Here is a 13,323-nt window from a genome sequence, read left to right on the forward strand (position 1 = left end):
GCTCGCAAAAAGAAAGCGATGAAAGGCGAAGCTAAAGACTACAGACGCACGCGGCGCTGGAGAGGGGAGAATAAATGGAATTTATCACTCGGAACAGTGGAGAAGTGGAGCATTTGCACTGGTATCTCTTTTAAGTAACGCTCGGTCGCTTTTCGACTTCGATGAATTCGTTTCCAGACAACCCTTTCTTCCACCTTCGAAAGAAGCACACAAAAAAGACGGAATAGAAAGGGTGCCTGTGCAATGCGAACGTCTCCCATTCGGAAACTCTATCTATCAGGTTTCCGCTGCGGATGCAGGCAACGGGGGGCAGATGGCGTCGTAATTTTTGGTTTTCGTGAATCAAGTGCATAATTATAAAAGGCCGGGGGCTTGGAGTTGGAGTTGGAGTTGCTTTGAAAAGAGAACGCCCGCCCCTGCCCGGATGCGGCGCGGGTGAAATCGGCCGAGCGCCACTAAATCTTTCCAGCCGTCTGATTTTTCATTCTGTTCCTTTTCGGCCCGCCGCGTATCTTTGGCGCGGGACCTGCGTGTGGGGCTGCATTCGAAATGGTGGACATTCGGCGCGACCAAAAAAAGGCCAACGCGGAAACACGTCTAATCTGTATTCGAATACGGCGTATTTTATCCGTTTTTTGAGTTAAAAAAGTTTTAAGAAAATGATACGCTATCTGGAAAATATTTCTTTGACCAAAAATATTTTTCTTTTCCGGTTTTGAGTTCTAGAAGCCGAAATATTTTTTTAAAAGTAAATAATTTGTTTTTTCCGCACGCAAACAAAGAAATACTTCTGTTTGCAATTCGGCAAATTAAAAATAAATTCTTCGAACACAATCCACAAAGCTGTTTCCACTTTATGATTATGTCTCGATGCGTTTGAGCGCGTTCGGCGTTCCGGTGTTGTGCCAGCCCAGTCGTAATGGTCGAAGTTATGACAAGTTCGAAAGTTTTATAGTGCCGCGCGCGAGCTACCCCGAATCTCGGCGAAAGCTTGTACAAATAACTGTTACACTATTTAAGTAGAAAGTTTTTATGTGAGTTGCACGCCCCCGCCAGCCGCCGCTTAAGTGACGGATCTTTGTTTGCGTAGCGTCGAACCGAACGCAACGGAAAAGTTAAGCTTCCGTCTTAATCTATTTTTCTACTCGGCGTGTTTACTCTATACTCTAGTCTAATGCGTGCAGATTTTTTATTCAAAATTCTTACCTGTGGATAATCACCGAATTTCGTCTGATAGTCAAACACGTATAGATACGAATTACGATGCTCGGCCGAGTGTAGATCAGCGGTGTGAACAACGGGTGCGACGTATTGGGCGTCGGAGAGCGCCTCGAGGGTTTCGTCGCGGATGTTGATGGGATGCTGGACGGGGCGCTCCCAGTCCGTGTACTCGTTGACGATGGTTGCGAGGATCTCCGACAGGTGATAGCTGTAGGTGTTGCGTACGAATGTACGCAGTATCTTCGACCTTCTGTCAGCCTCGATGCCATACTGAACATCTTCGCCGTTGAAGGCAAAATACGCCTCTGCTTTCACCACTCCCAACATGATGTCGTATCTGGAAAGCTTGGCGACGACGGATTTGCGCAGCAGGACGTTGTTGAGTATGTTGACGGCGTTCTGCGGTTCGATCTTTGCTGGTTTACCATCGTATTCATTATTGTAATGGGGATTATCACCTGCGGGCATTGCACATAAATCATATTAGTTACATTGCGGGTTGGTTTTGAGGTTTTTGAATGTGGCTTACTTGATGGTTCTCCGGTATCTATCACGACGCCATCAACGCTGGGTCCGAAGGCGAAGGCAAATTCGGGCGCGATGACAGGAGTGGACATGAGAACATCGAGGGGCTTTTCGCGTAGGCACTTCAGGAGATGCTGGTGCGGCAGTTCAGGCGAGCAGTTAGCGTGGATGGCGACCTGCGCCGCGTATCGGGACGGCTCCTGCACCAGCGCCCAGGGGGATAGCGCCGAGCCAGACATCAGAATGGCGCGATGGAAAAGCACGCCTAGAAAACAAACCAAAGAACAACCAAATCGGATTACTTCGCTTGCTCGCTTTCTTGCTGGCAATTACCGAAATAATATTATTGTCAGAGTAAACTCGTGCGCGCGCTCATTACACGGACGTGGAAATCACGAAATCGAATTTCCTCCCGGCGAATTGCACGGAACTTTTTTTTATATTTTTTATTGCCTTATTTTTATTTCCCCTCTGGTCTATTATTCTACTATGCGGATAGCGCATTGAGGACATGGAAACAATCTGCAAACTCGTAAAATCTCAACGTTGCAATTTCAAAATTTAAATCTCAAATTTACTTTTTGAAATCTCTTCCGCCTTGTATTTTTTGTTTGTTTGAGTGTTTATGCATATTTTTATGCGCGTGCATTTTGCATTTTCTCGGTCATGATGCGTCCTCGTCCTCGACGTCGTCGTCGTCGGAGGGAATGTATGCTATATGCAAATTAAACGCAGCGAAGCATGTGAATATTCAAAGCTCTTCCAATCCGGCGGTGATGTTCACCAACGCTAAGCTCGGTATCAATACATGCGCTACCTGCAACCAAACATACACCAGGCAACTTCGCGTAACTCGCGTAACATACACTTCGGATATAGTTGTACATAACCGTAAGTTTACTATTGTGTGAACAGGTATATGTGTGTTTGGTTGCGCACACCGATAGTTAGTGCCCGTTGGGTTGCTTCATTCACACAGACTTGTAAACGCGCATTTTCTCCAAGCTATTGTTTCCACGCGAAGCAAATATTGGAGGAGGAGGTGGAAATAATAAAAGCGTTAATTAAAATCTGGGATTACGCCGGCAAATCTGCAATTAATTAATTATCCATAGTATGTGAGGAAATCTAATAATAATTTACTAATCTTGTTTGAGTTTTCGGGGAAATTAAAATGTCAGTTCTAAAAAGAAATAATAATTAAGCACTGCCATGAATGATATCAAAACCGAAAAGGCATGAAATTATCTCCTTCCTCAAGGATGGGGTTGGATTGGGGCGCAGGTCGAGGAGGCGGAAACCGGCCGTCTCTGGCCGTTAGATAATTGACAAATACCAGAGAACGTAATTAGAAAACGTGCGAGACGAAATTTATCTCCCTGGGATCTTGCGTCGCGCCCATCTTTTGCGCGCTCCGTCTTCTGCTGGCCACAAGGGGCTCGCTTTTTAGTAGGCCAAACGCGCGTGGACCGAATTAATCAATAAATACGAGCGCCATGCAGCTGAAACAGATGTTCAGGCGGTGCGATGTTACCAAGGTCTTAAAATTTATGTTTTAATTTTAAAATTGTGTCAAAAAATTGTTTCGAAATGAGATTTATTTCATCGTCATCCGTCTGGTGATCTCGTCAAATCGAGAAAATCGTCGAAATCGTTGAAATCGCTGGATCGGTTAGGGAAACTGCTTTATTCTTTATGCACACGCTCCGCGCGCAGTCCAATTTCTAGCGATGTGTAATAATGTAGTCCCGAAATCATCTTAATACATCCATTTCCTACCCTTATCAAACGAACGACGCCGATCCCTTTTCGTCCTTTTCGCCCGGCCGCACGACCGGATTGCTCGCACCCGGGGGCGATTGATAGATGATTTAAATTTTTACTCTCGTCGACGATCTGCCGGCTGCAGATAGGATTGATACACTAGTCGCCGACTTTGTGAATTCGTGTTCTATTGTCACACATGCGTCCCGTGCATAAAAAAGGATAAAATGGTGAATAAAATGAATCATTTTTGAAAAAAATTCTACGTTTATAAAACAAAACTTTTTATTCTACTAATTTCAGTAAACTAGTCTCTATCGTAGTATTTTATGATCTTTTTTCATTAATCTTTTTATAGCTGTTTTATTATCGGTGAAAAATTGATGTAAAAAGTACATTTCGAGTAATATTTAGTATTACACAATCACAACGTGCAATGGACACGAGACAAAAGTATTCAAATGGATATACCTGTTTTATACAGCTGAATAACAAAAATGTTGAAATTAAATCGTTATTGCGAATCGTATTCATTGCGCATACAAAGCTCGTAACTAGTTGTTGGTTAATAAAATTACATTTTGAGATAGAAGCTGAAATTGATACATATCAAATTAAATGATAAAAAAATAAAACGAAATATTAAAAATTTACCGCGCTAAGTAAATTTAATGTATTAGTATTTGCATTGTTTGAGTTTTTGAAAGATGGCTTTGTCCTGCGCGCGTCGTGATGAAGAAATGAAGCCGCCGAAGACACGATACATTTATTTATGAGCCGTCGCCACCGCCACCGAAAAGATATTTACATAGGACGAGCGAAAATGTTTTCGGAGGCATTATGGAAAAGCTATCATGTATGAATTTTCTTTGGCGTAATAAATTGCAGATTGTAATGCGCCGCGGGTTGCCCGGCCTGACTATGTAGATGTATTCCACAACAGGCGCAGCAACAGCTCGAAAATATACCGCGCGCGGCCTAAAGAAGGTGGCTGGTGGCGTGCATGTGGCGTGCGTATCTTATGCATTCAAACTAAATCGAGGGCGCTATCGTTTTGCGGTCATTTATCAATAGGAGCGCGCGAGGAGAGCGGAATCCAGTCTTGACGCCGTGCCAACTGGCTGTGTCCGCGTCTGTAATTGACTTATTGGCCGGAAATGAGTGGTGGATCGATAAAGACCAGCCAGTCCGAGGCGGTCCAAGCAGCTCAAACTTTCAAACCGCGCTCTAAATCCTAACTACCTAACTACCTTAACTTGAAAAAATAAAACCGACAAAAAAAATCAACCGCCAACAAAAAATATTGAATTGATTTTTTTTTTCTTTGAGAAAAACTTTAATAATACCCGAAAAACATTTGGAATATTTTTTTACCAAACTGTGAAAGTTTTTTTTCGTTATTTTTTTATTACAAAGTTCCGCACGGATGCGAACGAAAGATTATATTGCTCACCTTCTGGCACCGCGCTGGATGTGAGCAGAAAATTGACGCAGGCTGCACCTGTGCCATGCCCAACGACGGTGACATTGGTCGGATCACCGCCGAAGAACGCGATGTTCTCCTGAATCCAATGCAGCGCCGCAATTTGATCCATGAGGCCGTAATTCGCCGGCGACTTCAAGTATGGATCGGTGTTGGCGTTTAAAAAACCTGCGAAAAAACAATGTTCAACAAATCGTTACAAATTGTTACCATTAATGTGTTTGCTCAGTGTTGTTTGTAGATTGAGTTTGAAAAATTGAATTTCGCTACACAACAAGCTTGTAAATACAATCCGTGAGCATTAGACGCTTAAATTATGCATCGCAAATAGAATTTGTGTCGGGGCGCTCGTCTTGGCGTCGACATTAAAAGAATTAAAAATGTACGTGCTTGCGCTGTTGTTGACGCGATTCGTTTTCTTTGCGTTTTTGTTTTTCGTTTTTATGCGACGCGCTCCACGTCGACGTAATCAGTTTAGTCGAGTCGAGATTAAAACCTAAGACGTCAAGCACACAAATGACACAATTCGTTAACATTCTGTGCGCGCACATCTGTTGTACATAGGCAACATTACAAGCAGCGTCAGTTTTACTAACCTAGCAAATGTACTCATAACTTTGTTTATTGTATGTTGGGTTGTCTACAGACGCAGCAACATTGTGCAAAAAGTTAAAGCACCGAATTATAACATCCAAGACAAAAGTCCGCGTGGGTGAGGGAATGTAAAACCGTGTGGAAAGGCAAATCCCAGAAGCAATCCTCCCAAACCTCCAACCTTTGGATTCGCCCGTTTTCGAAAAGTTCTAATTTAGTTGCTTGGAAAAGTTCGTTTTGGCAAATCCTGTCTTCCGCTGCGCTCGCGTCGAGCAGGTAGCCAAAAACACACCGAACTTATACAATCTTACATTATCTTATTATTATTATTATTGTTTGCAAAAGTTTCTTTCGGAAATTACGGATTTAAATTTCATGATTTAAATTCGTTTCAAAATTTATTTTAAGAGAAATCAATTTATTGATTTAAGATTGAGGAGGGATGCTATTAATTGAAGGGAAGACTAAGGCTTGTCAGAGCGTCTACATAAAGTACACATGTCCGGGTCAGGAACCGAACGCCCGGCGCCTCCACCATACGCGACACGGCAGTTTTGCCGGTAAAAGAACAGCGCCAGTCGCGCAGCGACGACAAGGAATTTAATTTAGAAAGTTTTTCCTGTGATGTCGTCGCCGCCCGCGAGCGCAAGCAAGTAAGACAGTGGCGCGGCGGTCTCGCCTCTTTCGGAATTAAGTTTTTCGCCAAATTGAACTAAAGGCAACTATTCACCAAACTGATTTAGGGCGATTTGGGCGCTGAACCTCTTCCTGATCAGTACTTCTCACTGTATATAAGCAAAAAAATCTCTGACGTCTTTCGTTTTTCCGGTCTTCCGATTTCCGGAAGTTGCGAGAATTCTGCAAACCGACGCGGAAACGTAAAAATAACCCGCGGTGTTTTTCGTCTCATATTCGTTTATTGCTTTGCTCGAGTTTGCCGCGCAATGTTGGTTGCACTTGCGCATAGTTTTTGATTGTTAGATTGGCGAATTGCTCAACCACATAAAGTCTGAAATAAAATTAAAAAAAAAAAAAAACATAAAAACGCAAGAGTTGTTTCTTTGAAAATAAACTAAAATTAATTTGGTAATTGTGAAGTTTTGAGATTACTTAATATTAAAATGTGTGGCGTACATACATTACGAAATTATACTCAAACCGGTTTTCCGGGTTTTGTCTCATAAAAAGGACATTGTGTTACTTTGCGTTGCTCGTACGCTTCAGAATTTAATTCAATTTAATGCGCGTACACGTTACCTGCGTAGTCACACACATACGCCTAAATTTATAAGTGTGCGTATAAAAGCGACATTGCATGCACCCACTCGCACCACATCGTCACAAGGGCTAAGTTAATTCTTCATGCGCCCAAGCGAGCTTCGACGGCGCGGCCAGTGTGGTCGGAGCTCGGAAATAAAACGCGAACTAAAAGAATTTCATTAAAAAATATTACCTACGCGCCGGATGCGTCCGAGTGGCTAATAAAAGATGCAAACACGCGGATGAAATATTAAACCAACAATATGCAATGCGAGGAAATTGGAAATTCTATTACTTTTGATTTTATCATTACTAAAATAAGTAATATTCATTTATTTATTAATTAAAGAGTCTTTAAAGTTGAAATACACTTCGTAGTTACATTAAAAAGCGTAATTTATGATTGCACTATATCGAAGACATTATCTTATCGCAAGTCTTCAAGCATTTCGTTCTATGCAATTCGTTGTTCAATATGTTCTCTTAATACTTCATAAAACAAGTCTGAAAGCACGAAAATCACGAGCAGGAAGGAGAAGCACAAAACCTTTTACTTTGTAGATCGAGAGAACAACGCATCGCGATAATAATGTCATGACAAAGAGTATAGAACACTTCAATCTTTGACTCGAGTGTTGAGAGAGTGCGATAATCGCATATAATGAACACTAGCGTGTTTGCAAACTTAGTAAATTACTAGTAAATTTATTCTAGTTGTTATACTAGTGCTGCGAAACAAAATTTTATGTTTTTGAGGTGTAAATTCTCGAGATCTTTTGATATATAAAGAAAAAATGTTCCACCTACGTGTTTACGCTGTTAGTAAAAGTAGCGATGTGAGTTAGCCAGGTATAATATAATGGCGGAGGAGCGGCAGAGAGGAAATCCTTAACCAAGACCCCCGAACCCAGAAAAGACGCGTAAACGTAATGAGGCGTTTTAGGTCTTTTTCGTTATAAATCTCTTCGTTTCGTTCGCGGCAGGCAAAAAATGATTTACGTGCCGACGCTCGGGTTTTTTTTCTTCACCACTCCCGTTTTCAACGTAAAGAAGAAGCCTTAGAGAGATTTTTTCGACGGCGTGTCTGCCTGTCACAAAGAAATCGCGCTAAACGCAGGTATTTATTATTTGTATAATTTATTTTCATTTTCTACGCGTTCGCGTTTGCGTGACGAGAGCAAATTTGTTTGTTTGTAGATACGAACTAATGAAGCTATTAATTTATGTCTGCCTGTTTTTGCAACAGAGAAAAATCTACTTGTCTACATTATTCTTAGGCATAAAGAGAATTTTTTTGCGGGTAAGTTTTAATTTATTTTCGATAGATGGCGCGATAGGTACGTGTCTGTAATTTAATTTGACGCACGTAAAAGATGATTGTATGATTGTGAACGAAATTGAAATGGACTTTAAATTTTTTTTCTTCTTGAGGACTTTCACGCGCGGATTGCGACGACCCGGAATAAAAATGATATACTGAATGGGTCGGTCGACGCGGGACGTCCTTGTGTGACCGAGCGCATGATGTAGAATCAGTCGGATTTGAGAGATATTGGAAGTACGTGAAAAAACTGCGAAAATGCACGCCATTCGAGCGCGTCGAGTTTCCTCTTTATAAAATCCTACAATCCTAGGTCCAAAATAGAGTAAAAAATAGATAATAATAAGTACCCACACGTATCAGTCGCAGAAAGAGTCCAAAAATGAGGACGAGCACGAGGACTTGAAAATGATCTTGACGTTGGTTTGTTGAAGACCAAATTCAATTTTATACCGCGGGTTTTTGCTTCTACACTAGAATTTCGCATGTGTCATGCGTGCGGGTTTACTTTTGCTCTCGAGGAGGAGCCGCAAAGACGCCAAGAAGCGGAAAATTTCTCGTTGCCATAAAACGCCGACTTTCCCACGGCGCGGCATTGCTCGTGTGCACGTATTACAAACCGGAATACCGGAAAACTCCCGAAAAACACGCAAAAAATGTGGAAATGGGAAATGGAAATGGAAATGAAAACGCAAAATGGAAATGTAAATAGAAGAAAAGCAAATTCTCTTTGCATTCCACAACTAACCACAAAACGCACACGACACCGTTATTTGTGGTCACATTTTTTCCTCTTTTCCCGCATGCAAAGAAACTTGCTTGATTTTTTTGGGGGTTTAAACTTTCAAGTGTCCATTATTGTCGGGGCACGTTATAATGAGAACATGTTTGCCTACCGGAAGGGGAATATTCTTTTCTTCAAAGTATTTCGGTTCGCTCGCTATAAAGTTTTGCAAAGTTGAATTTCTGGAGTGCATCAATAGATTGCTCCGTGCAGCCGGCACAAAGGGGTGACACAACGCCGAACGACAACAACATCAACATCGACATCATAAACGTAAGTTTCGAGCGTCTCCGCTGGTAGTAAGAGTCTGGGGGGAAGAAAATTTGACTCTCAAAGCAGTTTTCGCTGCTCCGCTCACTGAAGTTAGTTGTATTCAGCGAAGTTGCCGAAGCTGCTGTCAGAATGGCGTTGTTAATGTTGAGTTTAACAAAGCTTTCGGGTACAACAACAAACTACAATCAACAAAAATGGTTTAAATGCTTTTTTTCACATCGCAAAATCATTAAAATTCAGATTTAGAGGTTTTTGTGGTTATGTCCAACATAGATGGCGCTGGTATTAACAAGTTTGTTGTTTCCTTGTTAGAAAGTCTTTGAAAGTGAAATCTTGTAACCCCTTTGGAGATTTCATTCTTTGCGCTCAAGTTTTCAGCTGGAAAGTTATTCGCCTGGGCGGAAATGAAACGCTCGTAATATGCAAATTAAGGTAACCTTATTGCCGAATCCCCGATTGTACGTTCGTAATTTAACTCGGCGGCAGCGCGGCCGCTGTAAATGGTAATGTTAGACGATGCCGGCAAACACGCGCGCCGCCTCCACACACATACACAGACAATACCTACTCCAGCTGGGTGTGGGATGGGCAAAACGTTGACGAGCCTGGCTCCCACAGCGACAGCACGACAAGTTTATCGGACGCAAATAATGCGACCGCCCCCATCAGGAGCAGCTACTAGGAGTACCTACACCTGGCTACTTATCACGCTGTCCAACTGGGCAGGACCAAGCCAAAAACGACATCGAAATGGCACGATAAACCTATCAACTTGGGAAGCGGTGGCTAACTTGTAGAAATCTCATATACACGCTGTTTTTGTTTTCTGTAGAAACGAAATTGATTGATGCAATCGATGACAGTTTAAGAGGGAACCATCGAAGCACTCATAAAATGTAATTGAAAGCCTGTCGTTTCGTTGTGGTTCCTTCCGCCTGCCGCGGTTATTGCTGCAGTGTTGCGATGTGTCGGAAAAACCTTGAGAAAAACGAATGGCAGAAACGTGTGCGATATATCTTGACGGTCCAACGCCGCGGCTGGTGTGGTTGCGTTCACACCTCGTTGCCTTTGGAATCAACACAACGCACCAATCATTTTTTTTCATAGGAAACAAAACGTTTACTTTACTGCCTAGGCAGTCAAGTAATTACAGGGTGTTGCATAGGAATGTATAAGATATTCACAATTTAAAGTAAAAATATTCTTTGAATAACAAACAGACTTTTCTGTGCTAGGAAAGTGACAAAAAGAAAAGAAAAATCTTGAAAAAAAAAAGGAAACGGATAGCAATTTAAATCAACCGGAATTCCAGCATTCTTCCGCGATCATATTACATTTGTTTCGAGTTTGTCATGTTTCTTCCAACCGCTCTCTTGTCGTCTTCCAACAGAATTCTGCTTGTTTCCTTTTTATATCATCCAGCGAGCTAGTGAATGTTATTATAGCAAGAGCGAAAGGACCTGGATGAAATCTAGAGTCACTCAGAACAAGACTTTCTTTAATAAAATGGAAACGCGCCGAATAATAAAAGGATAAAGAGGATACAAACACATAGAAGTAATAAAAGATGGCAAACAAGTGAAAGTTGTGCGTTTTTTCGTTTTCTAAAAATATCCAGACAATTTTACAAATAAAATATTATATTTGGAGGTTAGTTGATGAAGGTATTATTATCAACGGCATATTTTAACACGAGACCGGAAGTGATGCTGAATAAATCTCCGTGGATATTATATTTTCCTTCCTCTGACTTAGTTTTTTTTTTGTGAGATTTTGTTTGGCATTTGTTCTTGCGTTAGTCCAGAGAAAAAAAAACACAAATGGATTCGATTTTCGATTTTCGTCGGTCGCTCGCTCAGCGAAAAAAAAAGGAGCAATGGCGGCTTTTCCGGCGCGAAACGATGCGATGCGAAGCACAAACTCATAAATAAGCGAAGATTGCAATGAATATTAATAAATTTCCCCGAAACATTTCAAAACATTCGAAGACATTTCAAGAATTCCACCGGTATTAACCTATCCCGATCTGGGTTAACTACCTTTACAACTCAATATTTCTGTGTTTACGACGAATATATTATTGCGTTCCGTGATACGATTTGGTTTTGCGTTTTGCTCGATTGTTTTTTCTTTTTTGTTTGCTCGTGGTTGTGGTTTATTTGTTGGTTATGAACGTTGCGCGCTCATTATTTACGTAATATAATTTATCGCTTTCTTTTCGGGTCACGGACTGCCCGGAAGGCGAAGCTCATATGTTAAATAAATGGATTATTATTGCACTTAGATAGTTTTGGCCTCGGCGGGGATGCAGCGAGCCAAAAGCAAGCCAAGCGTGCTTGGACCGCGCGTGGCACCGAATGAAAGATCCCTTCCTCTTGCGCTATATAGGGTCTTCTTCTGATGCAGCTGAGCAACGCGACGGGGCCGGGTGAGAAGCCGGCGAAGAGTAAATGCCGGGAAAACTTGAGTAATTTCCGAGTTTACAAACACCGGGCGCCCTTATTTTAAACTATCCGTTTTGGCACACGCCAAGCAACCTCTAGTCTGCCAAGGATCTTCAAAAATTCGCTGGGAGGCAGGAACTAAACAAGAAAGTACTAAACTACACTAAATTTTAAATAATTCTCAACAAAAAAAAGTGAACTTAATGCGCTATACGAGTACTGTAATCTGCCGGTGTGTGGAATTATTAGCGTGAATCGTAAACCAGATTTCTGAAACTGTAAATTACGTCGGTGGTGGAACACGATGCAATCCTTTATTTACTCAGGAGTTTCGTACGCGTATTATGTTTGCGTGGCGAGCGCAAGCAGGGTTTGCTCACTCTATTAGATTTTTAGCTAAACTCTTTAAACAACATTGCAAAGCTTGCCAATGACAATGCGTTGCAGACCGCGCAAAGCCGGAACAGGAAATTCGCTAAATTTACAATCTAGGAGCGCCATGGTGGACAAAACAAACTTTTGAGAAAAGACAATTCGGTAAAAGTGGAAAAATGCGACTTTACATTGTAAAATCCCACTTAGTTCTTCTTTATTTCGTTGCTTGTATTAATATCACCTTTAATACAAAAAAGAAAGGCTTATAATGTAATGTTGTATCGCAAATGTTTAGCCGTTGAGACATTTTAACTATCTCCGCGAAGGTGATTAAATTAAGCAGGCTTTTAATTAAAGTCTCCCGTAGTGCAGCCCGCCCGAACTATTTACGCTATCGCGACGTGTCGCGCTCGCGGCAATTTGCTCGCCATGCTCGCCATTAACATCTAATATAGTCGGTGTATTTATAGTCAGTGTAGCTTTTCACTAGCCCCTCACTACCTTTCACCACCTTAGGGGCAGTACTTGCCTAGTATGCCGAGGCGATAGTTGATGGTGACGACGACGACGCCACCGTAGCTCGCCAGCACGCTACCGTCGTACGGATTTCCGGAATTCCATTCGTAGCTTTCGCCGTGGATAAAGACAATCACCGGATACTTTGGTGAAGAATTTCCTTCTCTTGTCCCGGCTGCAAATACAAACAAAACATCTTGTTAGCATCAATACTCATCATAAAACAAATATTAGAAGCTTTAAATTGAGGTTATGTTGGTGTAGTTGTAATGTTTGACAAAGTGGTTGAAAAACACGTTATCTTCTGCAGACTTATCTTTGTTCAGTGTTATTTCGATTACTCTTCCGTTAAATGTATGCGCATGATTTATGTGACAGATCGGCGTTTTACAAAAGGTAAACAGATACGTGTGCTCCCCTGACGGTTTGTTCTCTCCTGCAGAAACACAATAGTCTGGTATCGACGAGGGTGGCGAACGCGAACAAGTGTAACGACATAAAAATGCAATCATTTATGCACGCCCGGCTCGATTGCAAGCCCCGAGTCGGCGAGACGCTCCGATGCAACGCCGAAACGGGGATTACCCGCCTAGCGCAGCGCTGCGGTGGGAATACCTACATAACCTCAAACTCATGACTACATAACCTCAACATTGTACTACTTTTACGTATGTGTGTATTGTAGATGGGTGTGTATAGAGAAACAGGATATGCGCGGAGCGAAAACCGTTTCCGGTAATCCGATCCGTTTTGGATGGCCGCT

At 41.9% G+C, this 13,323-nt stretch overlaps 1 protein-coding gene across 1 annotated transcript in view; it reads right to left on the reverse strand.

The window, feature by feature from the left end:
• The window catches only part of LOC135795859 (neuroligin-4, Y-linked-like), a 117,045-nt gene that overhangs the window by 8,930 nt on the left and 94,792 nt on the right, over nt 1-13,323 (reverse strand). Inside the window, exons 2-5 of the mRNA XM_065307655.1 lie at nt 12,574-12,735; nt 4,964-5,161; nt 1,751-2,011; nt 1,207-1,679 (exon numbers count right to left, since the gene is read on the reverse strand). Of these exons, the coding sequence (XP_065163727.1) occupies nt 1,207-1,679; nt 1,751-2,011; nt 4,964-5,161; nt 12,574-12,735 (1,094 nt within the window). The remainder of the gene's footprint in view (nt 1-1,206; nt 1,680-1,750; nt 2,012-4,963; nt 5,162-12,573; nt 12,736-13,323) is intronic.

The sequence above is a fragment of the Atheta coriaria genome, unplaced genomic scaffold (genome assembly GCF_025399875.1).
Source record: "Atheta coriaria isolate IRGN ID8LTWV9N9 unplaced genomic scaffold, Caltech_Dcor_3.1 hic_scaffold_7_pilon, whole genome shotgun sequence".
NCBI classification, from domain to species: domain Eukaryota; kingdom Metazoa; phylum Arthropoda; class Insecta; order Coleoptera; family Staphylinidae; genus Dalotia; species Dalotia coriaria.